Below are 15637 nucleotides of genomic sequence, written 5' to 3' on the forward strand. Positions count from 1 at the left end.
AAGTAAACAGTTTGCCTGCCTTCTAGGGTGAGTTAATCTCTTGGGTCCCACCCAGAAGAGGTAGGGTATGAGGGCATCTTACATAATAAAAAGTCAGAAGTCCACCAAATTTTTTATACCTTCTCAGCAAGGTTTTTTTACTCCTTTCTTGTTTTCTCCAAAGGTAATAGATGTTAAACCAGTAAACAGGGTCTAATTGTACTTTCTGCCTGCAAAAGAGGTGGAGAGATTGTCTTTGCTCTGTAGCCTGGCTGGAAGCAGAGGCTGGGTAGGTGAAATGCCCACAGAAGGGAGTGCTTTGTGGAAACACCATGAAGAAGGGGTAGCAGGCCTGTTCTAGTGAGCCAGCCGCAAGGAAGATGAGAAAACAGGGCTTTAACCTGGACTGAGCAGTGACCCTGGGGTTTGGAGTGGAAAAATCTGGTGCAGTTTCTCCAAATTCTGTATTGTAGAAGTCCTGAGCTAAAGTTTGACCATATTTTCAAATAAACATAGAGGAGGACCCTATAAATGAAATTTTTGCCTCCTACTCTACACTATAGTTGGGTAGAGCTGTTAGGATTTCTTCGTAATTTCTTGTCTGTCTTTCAAAGTATTGTGTTACTTTTAAATAGTATTTAATCCATACTTTTATCCATTCTTTCCCCAGATCGACATTGTTTTCAAATCTTAATTACTAGGTATAAATTAGAAAAAAGAAACCATGTTCAGACTGTGAACACAGCGTATGTGTGATGTGAGGAGAGAGGTGGACAGTTATAGGTACTCTATACATACAAGAACTAAGCGGGATTCACCACCTCTTTTCTTTTTAGCAAGTCACCTGGAAGCAGATTTGCTGATGTGTCCTGAATGATATTTTTCTTTGTTTTTTCCTACTGAAATATGTTCTCTTTCTCTCTTTTGAATAAAGCCCAAGTCTAGAAGGCCACATTCTGCCACTCCCCAGATCCGCAGCCGAAGCCTGGCTGCCCAGGAGCCAGCCAGCATGCTAGAGGAGGCCCGCCTGAGGTAACACTGCTCGTGGGCCCCTTTCAGATAGGAAGGAATGGGCCTTCGCTCTCACTCACATGAAATAGGAGTAATAGAGTAAAATGAACTTCTGTGTTGGGAAAGAAGAAACCTCTCGAGTCATGTCTGGGTCAGCTAATATGGACAGGTTTTAAAAGGAGTGACCTTCCAGGCTACTGCCATCATTTTCTCAGGGGTGGAAGGTGATTAGTCAGGACACTGCTTCTCAGTTAATGGAACCCTTTAGAATTATGTTGGGACTTTTTCAAAATACACAAGCCTACATCCTGCCAGAAATCAACTGAATTAGAATCTCTTGTGGGATGAGGTCTACCCATGTGATTTGGAGAAAGCTTCCCAGGTGATATATACCTTTGGTTAGAACCACTGAGTTGGTGATTTGGGTGGAAAAAGGGATTAGGAGGCCACATGAAGTGAATTGAGAGCGAAGATATTCCCTTGGATTTGTAATCAAGGTTTTATATAGAAACTATAGATAAGTCTTTTCCATTTATTATTGAGTAGATGGTGAAATGCTTCTGAAGTCCTTCTTTTTCGTTATTTAGTCTGCATGTTTCTGCTGTTCCTGACTCACTTCCCTGTCGGGAAAAAGAATTTCAAGATATCTACAACTTTGTGGAAAGCAAACTCCTTGACCATACTGGAGGGTGAGTCCTGCTGAGCCAGGCAGGATGATCGAGGGAGACCACGCCTATTAGTACATCCCCTCAGGTGTCATAGTTCAACCACAAGGCCTTTCCCCGGTGTCAGGAGAACAGGCAAAGTTGTTGCTGAAGCCTCTGAAGCAGCTTTTGTTGTCAAAGTCATTCTGTGGGAATAGAAATTCTGTTTGTTTTGGGGGGGCTTTTTTGTTTGTTTGTTTGTTTGTTTTTAGAGGAAAATGAAACTGGCCTTTGGGTAGGCAGTTTGCATGCAGCATTGCTTATGGAATGAATGATGCTACGGAAACAGGTCCTGCTCTGACCAGCTTCCTAGAATGACCCTTACTGCCCCCACCTCCACGTTTTAGGGGTCTTGGCCCTTCCTTCAGCACACATTTGCACACTCCTAGCTGGTGATAACGTGAGGCAGCTGGCACGGGCCTAACCTACGCGTCTTCCCTTCTTACCTAGGTGCATGTATATCTCTGGGGTGCCTGGGACAGGGAAGACTGCCACTGTGCACGAGGTGATACACTGCCTGCAGCAGGCAGCCCAAGCAAAGGATGTTCCTCCCTTTCAGTACATTGAAGTCAATGGCATGAAGCTGACAGAGCCCCACCAAGTCTATGTGCAAATCTTGCAGGTAAGCAAAGCAGTTTGGGCTTTTTGGAAAACACAGTTTCTCGGTGGCACATGAAAAGAGAAATATTTACTTAATTCTGTGCATGTGGCATATTGGGTTGGCCAAAAAGTCTGTAGTTTTTTCCATAAAATAAAAGGCACATTTTTCACTTTCACCAGTAACTTTACTGATTTGGATATTTTCAGTATGTTGGCTATCTCCCACGTGGTATAACATTGATTGTTCTTGGTTAATGTCTTGATTTGATCGCTGTCAACTTCAACTGGTCTACCCGGCCGTGGAGCATCGCCCAGTGAGAAATCTCCAGCGTGAAACTTCCCAAAACCACTTTTGACACGTTTGACTGGTCACAGCACGTTCTCCATACACTGCACAAATTTTTTCTTGCATTTAGTTGTGTTTTTACCTTTCTTGAAAGAGTAAAGCTGAAAATGTTGCTTATTTTCTTCCATCTTCAATATTAAAATGGCTACACAGAAATTCACCAATTTTGATGTTTTTTTTAATGCACACTGATAGGACAGCTGTCACAATACAATGTAACAAAATTGTTTCAAATGAAGTTAAAGACAGCTAAGTGCTACTAGAGCCATCTAACAAAACCAAAAGAACTTTTTGGCCAATCTCAAAGTTGTTGTTGTTATTTAGATTTTATTTATTTATTTTTAGAGAGAGGGGAAGAGAGGGAGAGAAACATTGATGTGTGAGAAGAACATGGACCAGATGCCTCTTGCACGCCCCAGCTGGGGACCTGGCCCACAATCCATGAACCCCGACCTGGAATTGAACCAGTGACCTTTTGGTTCACAGGTGGATGCTCAGTCTACTGAGTCACACTAGCCAATGCCAGAAATATTTTCAACATACCAGGCATTGCCCTTTATATAGAGATAGCAAGGGCAAAGAAAGCAGAATTCCTACCCTCAAGCATCTTAAAGTCTAGGAGCTCGATATGAATGACTAGAAGCCAGTACTTACTAACATGGTGGGAACTATTCACACATAGGAGGCAGTGTGGCAAAAAATAGAAAAGGGATTAGAGGTAGGCCAGAGTTTGAACCTCGCTCTATTGTTCATAAGTTGTCATAACAAATTATGTCCGGTTTTAAATAGAGTCATGAAGTAATGATTTTGGAGTGTCTTTTGGGACCAGTCTGTGCCTCATTTGCATTTCAATCACACAGACTTTATCTTCTGTTTTACTGCCTTCTCTTCTCCTTCCGTGTTTAGGTTAGACTAGAGTAGAAGGCAGAGTCAGCGTATAGGATCCTGAAGTCCTCAGACTAAATAGCTTCCTCTATTTGCAGATTTAACTGTAAGCCTGGGGGAGGAAAGTCCTTATGCTTTACCACTTATTTTCCCCTAATGCAGAAGATGACAGGCCAAAAGGCAACAGCTAACCATGCAGTAGAACTGCTGGCAAAGCGATTTTGCACCCGAGGAACCTCTCAGGAAACCACTGTGCTGCTTGTGGACGAGGTAAGGAGATGCCCATAGGAGGACTGGTAGAGAAGGGGTGTGGTTCTTGACTGATGTTCTGGGAGCAAATAACTGGGCGGGGGGGGAGTTATGGCTCCCCTCTTCATTTGTTGTAGCCTGCTCTCTGGTCGCCAGAGGCACATGCCCATTGATTTCCTTGCTGCTTTGGGGACATGACCTGAGAAACACATGCTGTTAAAGCGATGGTAACAGGTCTATGTTCTGGGGCCCTGGCCTATGTTCAACCACAGTGAACAGGTCTCTGTGGTTGACCCTGCATCTCGCTCTTAATTTCCTGGCAGCTTGACCTTCTGTGGACTCAGAAACAAGACGTAATGTACAATCTCTTTGACTGGCCCACTCACAAGGAGGCCCGGCTTGTGGTCCTGACCATTGCCAACACCATGGACCTGCCAGAGCGCATCATGATGAACCGGGTGTCCAGCCGACTGGTAGGTCCTAGGGCCATTCTCAAGCTGTTCTTACAGATCCAGAAGGGGGGCCAAGAAATTCTGCAAAAATGAATACATAGGAAATTCAAATAAACGGGAAAAGTAAGAAATACGGTTCATGCCCTGGCTGGTGTGGCTAGGTGGATTGAGCACTGGCCTGGGAATGGAAAGGTTGGTGGTTTGATTCCACCTGGGTTGGAACATGCCTGGGTTGTGGGCCAGGTCCCCAGTTGTAGATGTGTGAGAGGGAGCCCATTGGTGTTGCTCTCACACTTTGTTGTTTCCCTCCCTCTCTTTCTCCTTTCCCCTGTCTCTAAAAATAAATAAAATCTTTTTTTAAAAAGAAAGAAATTATGGTTCCTGAAATTCTTACCATTTTTTAAAAGATTTTATTTATTTATTTTTAGAGAGGGAAGGAAGGGAGAAAGAGAGAGAGAAACATCAATGTGTGGTTGCTAGGGGCCATGGCCTGCAACCCAGGCACGTGCCCTGACTGGGAATCAAACCTGTGATGCTTTGGTTTTCAGCCTGCGCTCAATCCACTGAGCTACACCAGCCAGAAATTCTTACCATTTTAAGTTGGAATTAAATATGTCATCATTACATGATGTGCTGCAAACGTATCTTGATGTTTTGCTAACCTGTTCACTCTAGAACTGCAGAGCCCTGGAGGTTTAATCATTTTTAAAGTATATTTAAGTACTTATCCTTCCCACGCAGTGTAAGATGCCTAGACCGTAGCAGTGAGCAAGGCAGACGTGGTCTCTGCCCTCCCGGACCCGCACGTGGTTCAGCAGGAAGCTTGGCATCTGGTCCTCACAAGCGTGATGAGTGACACCAGGGGCTGTGCCTGCACAGATCCCAGAGCTGAAGGTCCTCCTGCCCACTTTAACTGGAGCGCCTCTACTTCTGTTTACTTCGCAATGATTTGGTAGAATAAAAGGATCTTTTAAACTAAATGAAAAGTAGTTGAAAACTACTGCCCTACAGGATACCACTGGCCATTGTCAGTAACGAAGAGCTGGAAGCAGTGGTAGTCCCAGCATGGATTCTGTGAAGTGTTATGTGGGACCTAGGAATTGGGTCTAGGGACTAGTGGGTGGCTTTCCACCAGGGTTGTCAGAGAGGGCAATCAGTGAACTTGTTCCTTTGTCATCTTGGCTCCCCAGGGTCTCACCAGGATGTGCTTCCAGCCATACACTTACAGGCAACTGCAGCAGATCCTCGTGTCCCGACTCAGACATTTAAAGGCCTTTGAGGATGATGCCATCCAGCTGGTAGCCAGGAAGGTAAGTCACCCTCCAGAGATCCTAGTAGTACCTACAAACCAGTTGGCAGTTCTCTGCTAAGCACCTGTTGGTGTACAGCTTTGTGCTGCATACTCCAGGTATGAAGAGAAATTTAGGAAGTCCTATAAAAACAAATATAAAATGTAGAAACAAAGTTCTGAAAAATTCCTGAAATCTCACTGTATAATTGATTAGAAAGCTATGACTATGGTGGGCTTATATACAAATGAAGATTAATTGATTCAGGAAGCAGGAAGCTTTACAGAATGAAAAGGGAAGAATAGTTAAATAGATCCCAGGTTTGAATTCTGGCTCTGACACTTAATAGGCATGCGGAGGTTTTAGGAAAGTTATTAATACTTTAAAACTTCCTGTGCCTTTGATTACTTTTCTGGAAGATGAGACTAATACTAGTCACCTCGTAGGGTCGTTGTGAGAATTAAATTCAATCATGTCTGTAACTGCCTAGCGTAGGTATGAGATTTGGACTACCTGTGTCCTCCAGGGTCACTGGGAGAATAGAATGCTCAACGAGATTCCGCCAAGACTAGTCTGTGAGGCTGCTCAGGAATAAAGTGGGTTAAATACCTCCCTCAAGCTGAAGGCAAGAAACCACACATCCACAGTATTTCAGCATCTGCAAGAATTATAAACATATTTCCATTTCTAGTGTCTTGCCCGAGAAGATGTGAACTCTGCCTATAGCAGCAGCACGTGTATATAACACCTGCTCAGAGCTGGCCACTTCTTGTGTTAGGTTCTGGGGTCAGGTGAGCCAGATAGGTACTTGTCTCCAAGCTTTGCTTTCTCAGATCCCCAGAGTTACCATCAAACCCTTCTAGTGAGGAGAGTTTTTTTAATTCTGCTGTAATGCAATTTCTAAAAGTTCTTTTTTTTTTCTCCAAATGGTCATTTTTTTATGCCACCCTATTTAATGAGGCTGTCTTCTTCCTTTTCCTCCACGATACTTTTGTCTGTTGGTTTTTCTTGCATTCTTACTTTCCTCAGATGTTTTGGTTGTCCACTCAGGTGTAAGAATGGAGATTACAAAGCTAATTGGGAGCTCTGAGCACATGAGTGGAACTGCTTCACTGGGAGTTTCACTGGGATCATCCGACTGGCCAGTTTCCATATCTTGAGTAGTTTCCCATGGGGATGGTCAGATTTCCCATAGCAGGCTTCCTGTGCGCTGTCTGGAGGGCAGTGTTCCAGAGGTGGGTGAGGTGGGCCGGAGTCAGTTCAGCATGTAAATGTCGAGGGACATCCCCTTCCCTGCCGTAATTACTAATGTCTTTGGTCTAGAGACTTTGTTCATTCTTGTTTGAGAATAAATCTTGGGTCTCTTGCCATAGTCTGAGAGGGACCATCTCCAGGGCAAACAGTTTTATGCAAACAGTACAAATTAACATGACACAAAATTTTCTTACAGAGCCCTAAACTGTCCCTTCAGTGGTCCTAGTGCTCAACTCTGCCCTTGCATCACCAAAAGCAGCCATGCACAATGGGTAAAGGAATACGCATAGCTGTATTCCAGTAAAACTTTATTTACAAAAATGTGTGGCGGGTCATAGTTTGCTGACTCCTGGTATAGGGCATCAGTTTCTTAACTACTCCTTACTTTAGTCAGACTTCCCCCTTTACCTCTAATTCTAATACCACTAAACCTGAGCATTTTATAGATTTTCAGTGTGGTTTAGATTTGCTTTTAGATTCCTCATTACTGGCTTATTCTTGTGTTTCTTCAGTCTACTAAATCAGCCACTACTCTGCCACCTCTTTCCAACTGCAGAACTATATTGTTTACTCCTATTGCTTCCTTTATTTATGGTTCTTGGTCTTTCAATAAGGTTTCAGAAGACATCAGATTTGAATGTTTTCACCCAAAACTGTTGCCTGCAATTTCAAACCTCTCTTTTATTTCTTTACACATAAGGAAACATACCTATTTTGTATTCTGTCTCCTATAATTAGAAAGTCTTTGTGAGTCCACTTGTATTGATTGCTGGTTCCCATGCGTATATGGCCTTGTTTCCTTGTTATTCTGTCTAGTTTTCTTTGTTTTGTTTCATTTTTTTCCTGTATGCTCGTTTTCCTTAGAGCTTTATTTGAGAATTAGTTGAGGCCTCGGTTGAAGTTGAGTTCATGTAGAATTTGTTATTGCTTCTGTCAGTTACCAAAGGGTACTATCAACCGGCACCATTTTGAAACAAAAATTTTCCACTTGAGGTTTTTAGGAGATAGACATCCATGTGAAGGCTTGTGACTGAAAAGACTCAGTGAGTTTTTTTACTCTTCATCACTTCGACCAAGGTCTAAACAGGTCATTTTTCTTGCCATTCCTTCTGCATGATGAGTCTCTCATTCACCCTCATACTGAGGTCAACTCCCAAGATCATGCAGGGTCTTCTTTCAGATTGCATGTTGGGTGGGACCAAGCTTTTTCTTTTGTCTCTGTCATCACAGCAGGAGTCAAAAGGGATGCTTATGGTCACCAAGGTTCACAGATAGTCTCAGGGTGAGGACTGTTTGGGGTGTTTTCTTGCCTCCCAGGGTTCCCTGTGCATTTTGTTTTTAGGCCTGTGCAGCAGCTTGAGTCCACGCTATTAACACAGTACTGCTTCCCAAGGCCATGGGAATGTTGATTGGAAGAAAGATACGACAGGGAAACATCCTTACCACCTGGATCTCTGGGAGATTACAGGAAGGGAAGAATATAAACTGATACTCAGTTTCTGTCTTAGGTTACTGGAAAACTGATATTTTTGTTTTGAATGTCTTAAATTTAAAATCTGAAAACAGTATACACAAAAACATTGAAAAACTCCTGTAATCCTACTTCCCAGAAACAATTTTTTATTTTTTTTTAAAGATTTTTTTTTAATTGTTTTATTTTTAGAAAGGGGGAGGGAGGGAGAAAGAGAGGGAGAGAAACATCAATGTGTGGTTGTCCCTCGAGTGCCCCCTACTGGGGACCTGGTCTGTAACCCAGGCACAGGCCAGCATTCAATCCACTGAGCCACACCAGCCAGGACTATTTTTTGTCTTCGTGTGTGTGTGTAGAGATATGTATATCTATCTATATATGTGCCTATATAATTTGCTTTTTTTTTTTTTTTTCAAAGTTAATGTAGTATGGATTTTGGAAAGAAATCATCATTTTGGCATGTCATTAGGCAGGATGTCACCTGAGATGGTTGTCAGGCGAATGGTCAGGACTGTTGGCAAGTACTGGGAATGCAGTCCACAGTGAGTCCCAGAATTCCCTCAGTGAAATTTAAATTGCAAGTGGCCTAAATAAGCTTGGGAGAGAGGATAAGCTTCCTTGTGAAGGGAGCCCAAGAGCCCCTCAGCCTCTGTGCACATGCAGAGGAAGGAGCAACAGCTGAGCTGCTGGCAGTGTGGGTTGGTCTGACTCACCTAACCACAGACTCCTCTGGGTTCCCCAGGTTTGTGGCCTCCTTCCCTCCTGATGCTGGCTGTTGGACCATTGGCCAGGCCGTCTCCAAAAGTCACCACATGCTGTGAGGGAGTCCCAGCTGTGGCTTTACCTCCAGAATAGGCCCCGCCTATTTTGTCTCTTGGCCTTCCCCGGCTGCTTCTGAGGGCACATTTTTTTCTCATCCTGCAAGGAATGAGAATCCGTGTGTTTCCAGATGTTTCAGTGTGATCATGGGTCATGGGTCCCTAATATAAATAAAGCCAAGAATTTCTGCCTTTCCCACTGTGGAGTTATTTGTAAAACCAAGACAAAGGTTTGGACGTAGAAAGGAGTCCCAGGCACAGTACAAAGTTATGTGCTGCATAATAACATTTTGATCAACAAAGGACCGCTTATATGACAGTGGGCCCATAACATTATAATGAAGCTGAAAAACCCTTATTGCCCAGTGATGTCATAGCCATTGTGAGATGTGTTTGTGGTGATACTGCTATAAGCAAACCCACTGTGCTGCCAGTTCTGTAAACGTTTAGCATATACAATAATTTATAATACACAATACTTGATAATAAAAGACTGTTACTAGTGTATGTATTTACTAATCATTTAAGGTGTATTTTTTTCTACTAAAAAGTATACCATGTAGGCGTGTAAATGTACTTAGATGTTTGCACGGCAACGAAATCACCTGATGGCATTTCTCAGAGAGCATCCCATTGCTAAGCAGCACGTGCCTGTGATGATTTATGTCTGGCTTCTGGGTTCCCAGCCAGGACTGAGTGCTTACCTTCATGGCTTAAGTCCATTTCCAGCATTGCCTTTACTTTTTTAGTTGAACACGGAATCTGTTGGTTTTTCTCCTGGGCTGATATGGCAAGGGGAACTCAAGGAATAAAATGTTCCCTCTTGAAGGTAGCAGCCCTCTCTGGAGATGCAAGGCGCTGCCTGGACATCTGTAGGCGTGCCACGGAGATCTGCGAGTTCTCCTGCCGGAAGCCTGACTCCCCTGGCCTGGTCACTGTAGCCCACTTACTGGAAGCGGTGGAGGAGATGTTTTCATCGTCATACGTTACTGCCATCAAGTAAGATGCTTCTGCTTCCTGGCCCTGGGCCTCTTTGGAAGACCACTGGATAGGGCCGCAGTCTGGGAAGGCCGTGGAAGCATGTTTCCCTTTCAAAAGCTTTTACTCATTCCCCCTGCATTTGTTGAAGACGCTGTCCTTTTTCTTGAGGGACATAGTCAGGGATGTAAACCTAGTACAGTAGGAGAATTTCCATGAACTGAGTTACAGTGTGGGTGTTCAGTGACGTGCCGTGAGAACGAGAAATAGGCTACCTGTCGCACACTGATGGGTGTGCTCAGCTCATGAGATGGGGGTGCTGGTGCCTTTCCAGATGCAGTTGCTGTGCCCCTTGCTTCCAAAGTGGCATTTATTATGTCATTTTGACTTTTAGGAGGTTAGGGGGACCCTTACTGAATAATACAGGAGCAAGTAGTCCCCAGGTTTTTTCTGTCTCTAAAGATGCAGAGAAGTTTTATTTGGCTTTCCTCTCCATGTTGGTGTAGCCACTTACTGAGAATTCACATCTCTTTATTTCCTTTAAGAAATTCCTCGGTTATGGAACAGAGCTTCCTGAGAGCCCTCCTTGCAGAATTCCATCGATCAGGACTGGAGGAAGCAACATTTCAACAGGTGATCAATCTTTTTTCAAATCCTAGATTTTTGTCTAGTGCCTTAAAAATACATGGGCATTTCAGTCACTGTGTAACAATTTGTGACAACCTGATAATAATGTGAAAGAACTTCAAACCAACACCTATTTTTATGTGATGTTTTATTGAGTTGCATGAGAAGAGACCTTTAGCACCTGGTTTCTACGTATTAGATTGAAGGTTTACTATGTGCCAGATACTATTTTAGGAGTGGGAGGTTCAAAGATGAACATGTCAAAAGGTACTGCCATAATATAGCGTATGTAGTGTACTAGGGGCAAGACTTTCAGAATAAGCCATGTTTAAAATCACCAAGGTCCATCTGAGCATTCTTTGGGCATAGTTTCAATTGTATAGAGTAAAAGGAAGCGTGCGAGCTCATGCCTTAGAGTGGTTTACTTAAACTGGAGTCCACCAGCGGTGGCTCCCTCAGAAGGTGAATTGTTAAAGGTGTTGGAGTGTGTACCGGGAGCGTGTGCATCTGTGTGTGCGGGTGTTTCAGACGTGCAGGAGAACATTTCCTTCCAGGTACTTCTTGACTTGCTTTCAGCTTTACTTTAAATTCTTTCTTAAACATTTAGTTGCTGATCGGTTACTTTAAATTCTTTCTTAAACATTTAGTTGCTGATCGTGTTTTGCCCATTATTTTCCTTCTTAGAGCCTGAAACAGCTCATTTGCAGAGTCATTTCCATTTTAGTTTGCAAACATTTCCCAAACATCTACAATGTCTCATTAGCTGTGATGTGAATTAGGGGCCCCAAGCTAAATTGGTTAATATCTCTGCTCCTGAAAAGCTTCTGGTATTGGTGGGTGTTGGGGGTGGAAGGTAGATTTGTAAATAGAAGAGAGAGTAACCAGAAGGTACTACAGACTTGCCTGACCTACTTGGGGTTTTAGGTAGGAATCTATGCTTCCAGCTATCCTCCTGCTTCTGTTTATTCATTGTCTGTGCCTTTGTGCCTTTGCAAGGGCCATGTGTTGGCATCTCTACACTGTGTCTACTAAGAAAAATGCCTTATAGCAAAATTTGACTTGAATTATGACAATCTCAATTGTGGAACTCTCAGCCCTGGATACTAGAACTGTGTGTATCACAACCTCAATACTAGACATTTTATATCCATTAACTCAAGAGATACAATACATTTAATAGATAAAACTGAAGCTCAGAAACTGAGATAACTCACCCAGGTGTCATACTTAGGTAATTGGTAGAACCAGGATTCAGACCTGCTACTCCCAATTCCAAAGTCCGTATTGCGTTCTGTCCCTCGTTTGCGCCCCACTGGGGCACCCACGGTTGCCTTCTCAGGTATTAAGTATCCTGGCCAAGAAGTGTCTGATTTCCCCGAAAGAGGAAATAAATGATCCGACATAGATCTAGAAGTATCTCTCTCTAACTTTTCCAGGAACTGACCTTGGATTTGCTTTTTGTTTCCAGGTGTACAGGCAACATGTGGAGCTGTGCAGGATGGAGGGGCTGCCGTACCCCACCATGTCAGAGACCATGGCGGTGTGCTCTCAGCTGGGCTCCTGCCGCCTCCTCCTTGTGGAGTCCAGCAGGAATGACCTGCTCCTTCGTGTGCGACTCAATGTGAGCCAGGGCGATGTGCTGTATGCCCTGAAAGAAGAGTGAAGGGCTTCAAAGGAAGGACTGGGAGCTGCTGTTTTTAAAGAGCCTGATTTTCTTTTTCTAAGCACATGGAATTGTAGGAAAGTATACTGAAGGGAAATGGCTACTGTGTAATTTGTAATTTTCTATTAACGACTTTTCTTTTCCCACAGTGTTTGGGAAATGTATAGTCATTACAAACATCAGATTATAAAACCATACCATCCTTCCTACAATAGGCCCTCCTTCTGACTTTTATTTCTGTTAGAAGCACTGCCACTTATTTAGCGGTGACATACCATACACAAGGGGGGACCCTAAACAAACCTGGATTTATCTTCTGAAGGGCAGGCCTCCCCCACTGAGTGAGTGTATCAATGTACCAATGTCCCCCCTTCTGTATCAGTGTACCAGCTGGCATGAGAAGCTGCCTTCAACTTCAGTGAATTTTTTTTGAAGACTCTTTTAGTGTGTTTGCCCGTTTCATGGTGGGTGATTTACAAGTGCACCTGCCTGCGCTGTGCTGAATGTTCAGCAGTTTTGACCAAAAATTGCACAATCCCTGTGCCCCACCCTCCCTGTTCACTGGATCTTGTCCTGAGCAACTTTATTTTGGTTCTCCGGATGAAAAAAGTCCTCAAAGGGAAACATTTTGCCCATGTGGAAGGAGTGAAACAAAAAAATGTCAGAAGCACCAAAAGGCATCAAAATTAAGAAGTTCAAAAACTGTTTTGATCAGTGGAAAAAAACATTTACATAGGTGTGTTGCATTAAATGGAGAGTACTTGGAAGGTAACTGAAGTTTAAACGTGTAAGAATAAATACACAATTTTTTATAAGTAAATTCCAAGGGGTTTTTTGGTCTCCCCTCACATATAAATATCTGCATACAATTACTTTTATTGATACAGTTTTGGGAGAATATATAAAAAATTGGTTTATTGGTTGCCTCTGGGAAAGAAATGGATGGCTATGAGCAGGGGTTAAGGGAAGACTTTCACTGTATGTCCTTATGTGTTTTTTAAGTTTTGAACAACATGAGTGACAACAAACTTAGTATATGAGAAAGAAATGCTGGAAATAATACTAGTGATAAGGAATCTCCAGCAACAAAGAGCTAGAAAATGTAAATTTTAAGGAGTACTGTTTATCCTAAAAACAAATCTTTAAATGAAAGAGACTTAGACGGCACAGGAAATATAAGGTACCTAGGAATAAAGCTAATAAAAAGGTAATTAATCTCTAAATAAAAATCAATTCCAATCAAAATCTTGGCAGGGTTTTTGTATAACTTTGCAAGTTAATTCTCATATTTACATAAAAACCAACAATGGGACAAACTGACATCTCAAGCATCCTCATGAGAAAAACATCACCCATATAATACTGTAAGAGTCCTGCCAGAAATTTTTGACTTGAATCTGTTGATGAGAAAATGATCAGCTAAATCAAAATTGTGGGGGAAATATTCTACAAAGCAACTATCCCTCTTCAAAAATAATATCACAAAAGACAAAATGGAGGAATTATTCTAAACTAAAGGAAAATAAATGAGAGCTAAATGCACTGTGAATCTTGATTGGGTTTATATATTTAAGAGATATAAATAATTGTAAACATTTATAATAGGTATACTAGTATATAAATGTTAAATTTTGATAAATTGTGTAGAATTTTTAGAATCATGAAAAATTTGAGTGAAATGTCTACAACTAATGGTTCAAGAAAAATGCACATTGATGTATATACAAATATTTATATACATATAATGGACTTAGATCACTATTGATATTTTAAAGAATTACATGATATTTTGAAAGGAAAATGGGTAAATAAGTCATCTACAGAATAAGAAAAACGAATGGCCAACAAAATGGAAACATACTAAAAGAGCCCTGCAATTCAAAACCCTTTTACGTCTATTAGAAAACCTTCCAATGATGACATGAAAAGTTAGAACCCAACTGCCCCTCTTATGGGAGTGTAAACTGAAACATATTTTGTACATAATTGGTATATAATCTGCAAAATGCAGTAATTCTGAGTCAGCTATTCCACTCCTAGGTATATAACCCAGGAAAACACATTATGTACCTAGGAGTTGTACACAAGAATGTTCATTGTACTGTAATGGCAAGCCATTAGAAAAGTGAATTATTTTCATACTATAAAATACAGAAATGAAAATTAACTGGATAAAGTTTACAAATGGTTGAGTACATAAAGAAATTGAAGATACAATGCTAAAGCTTGCAACAAAACTATGGGTTATTTAAGGGTATATATATATATATACACACATAAATACACATAATGGAACTAGGAATAAAGACTAGAGTAATAAATACCAAGCTCGGGAGAGGAGGTAGTTCTTTAGGAAGGGTTTGCAACACGAAAGATATATAAGTTGTTTCAACTGTATTGTGCTGGGTTTTTTTTCCCTAAACTTGTAGTTGGTGCTCATGTTAATTCACACCAGAAATAGGAACTATTTTTATTGAGTGCCTACTATGTACCATGCGGTTCTTTAAACACTGGAAATGACTTAGAGAATAGTGGAGCTTGCATTCTAGCAAATGTGAAGTATCGTGTATCTTGGGATATATGTTAAATACTTCATAAGAAAAGTGGGAGTGAAACTTCTATTTTAAAATGCTGAAGTCGGTCTCTTTGGGCAACCATCCAAAAGCAACAGATGGAAAAGCTTGTCCAAGGCAACTGCAAGGTTTTTTCAAACCGTTACAGAACATAATTTCAAAGTTGAAGAGATAAGGAGTGAGTTGCAAGGTTTGTTTCAGATGGAAGGTTCTCTGTAACCATCTTATTACTGCCCGGCAGGGTAAAGGAATACAAACTTGGTGTTAAACTCTCTGAAGTGACTTCACGAAAAGGTCCAATGAGCACCTACTGCCTGTTATATCTTAAGTCTTTAACCCACCTTCTCATTGGAAAAAGTACGTTCACATGATAAATGGTTAAAAATATGGTGAGCTACATTTACATTTCCCTGGAGACAAAACACAGGACTAAGAAGGTGACAGGCTGCGAAGCTAGCCCCGCAGGGTGAGGTCTGCGCTACTCCCGCCCCCACGCGAAGACGGCGGAGCGGGGAGTGGGGCCTGCTAGTGCGAGCGAGCCGAGGGCTGGGAGGAACTTGGCGGAGAAGCTGTAATTGGGCAAGGACAGATGACGCACCTGCTGTTCTTGCGTAAGCTGGTGGACATCCCGGAACTGCCCACCGGCCCGCAAATCGAGCCCTGTACTGCGGGTGCACTCGGAACTCCACCCTTGGAATCACCTGTTGGGGCGCCACACCCGCTTAGCCTTGCGCATGC

At 42.2% G+C, this 15637-nt stretch overlaps 1 protein-coding gene and 1 long non-coding RNA gene across 4 annotated transcripts in view; one reads left to right on the plus strand and one right to left on the minus strand.

The window, feature by feature from the left end:
- The window catches only part of ORC1 (origin recognition complex subunit 1), a 30928-nt gene extending 17322 nt beyond the window's left edge, over positions 1–13606 (plus strand). For both annotated transcript variants that reach the window (XM_045856757.1, XM_045856767.1), the window contains 9 exons: positions 914–1011; positions 1578–1679; positions 2145–2316; positions 3688–3795; positions 4098–4247; positions 5417–5536; positions 9888–10057; positions 10582–10669; positions 12132–13606. In XM_045856757.1, the coding sequence (XP_045712713.1) occupies positions 914–1011; positions 1578–1679; positions 2145–2316; positions 3688–3795; positions 4098–4247; positions 5417–5536; positions 9888–10057; positions 10582–10669; positions 12132–12326 (1203 nt within the window). In that variant the 3' untranslated portion in view covers positions 12327–13606. The remainder of the gene's footprint in view (positions 1–913; positions 1012–1577; positions 1680–2144; positions 2317–3687; positions 3796–4097; positions 4248–5416; positions 5537–9887; positions 10058–10581; positions 10670–12131) is intronic.
- Positions 4182–15630, minus strand: LOC123830482. Of its 2 annotated transcripts, XR_006787775.1 has the most exons (4): positions 15498–15630; positions 12108–12311; positions 8954–9158; positions 4214–4307 (listed from the first exon to the last, which is right to left on the minus strand). It is a non-coding gene; the product is annotated as an uncharacterized LOC123830482 (long non-coding RNA). The 2 variants fall into 2 exon arrangements; XR_006787776.1 differs by lacking the exon at positions 8954–9158 and having other exon boundaries at positions 4182–4307.
- Between the last annotated feature and the right edge of the window lie 7 nt (positions 15631–15637).

The sequence above is a fragment of the Phyllostomus hastatus genome, unplaced genomic scaffold (assembly GCF_019186645.2).
Source record: "Phyllostomus hastatus isolate PE091 unplaced genomic scaffold, TTU_PhHast_1.1 phas_contig_147, whole genome shotgun sequence".
In the NCBI taxonomy this organism is placed as follows: Eukaryota; Metazoa; Chordata; class Mammalia; order Chiroptera; family Phyllostomidae; genus Phyllostomus; species Phyllostomus hastatus.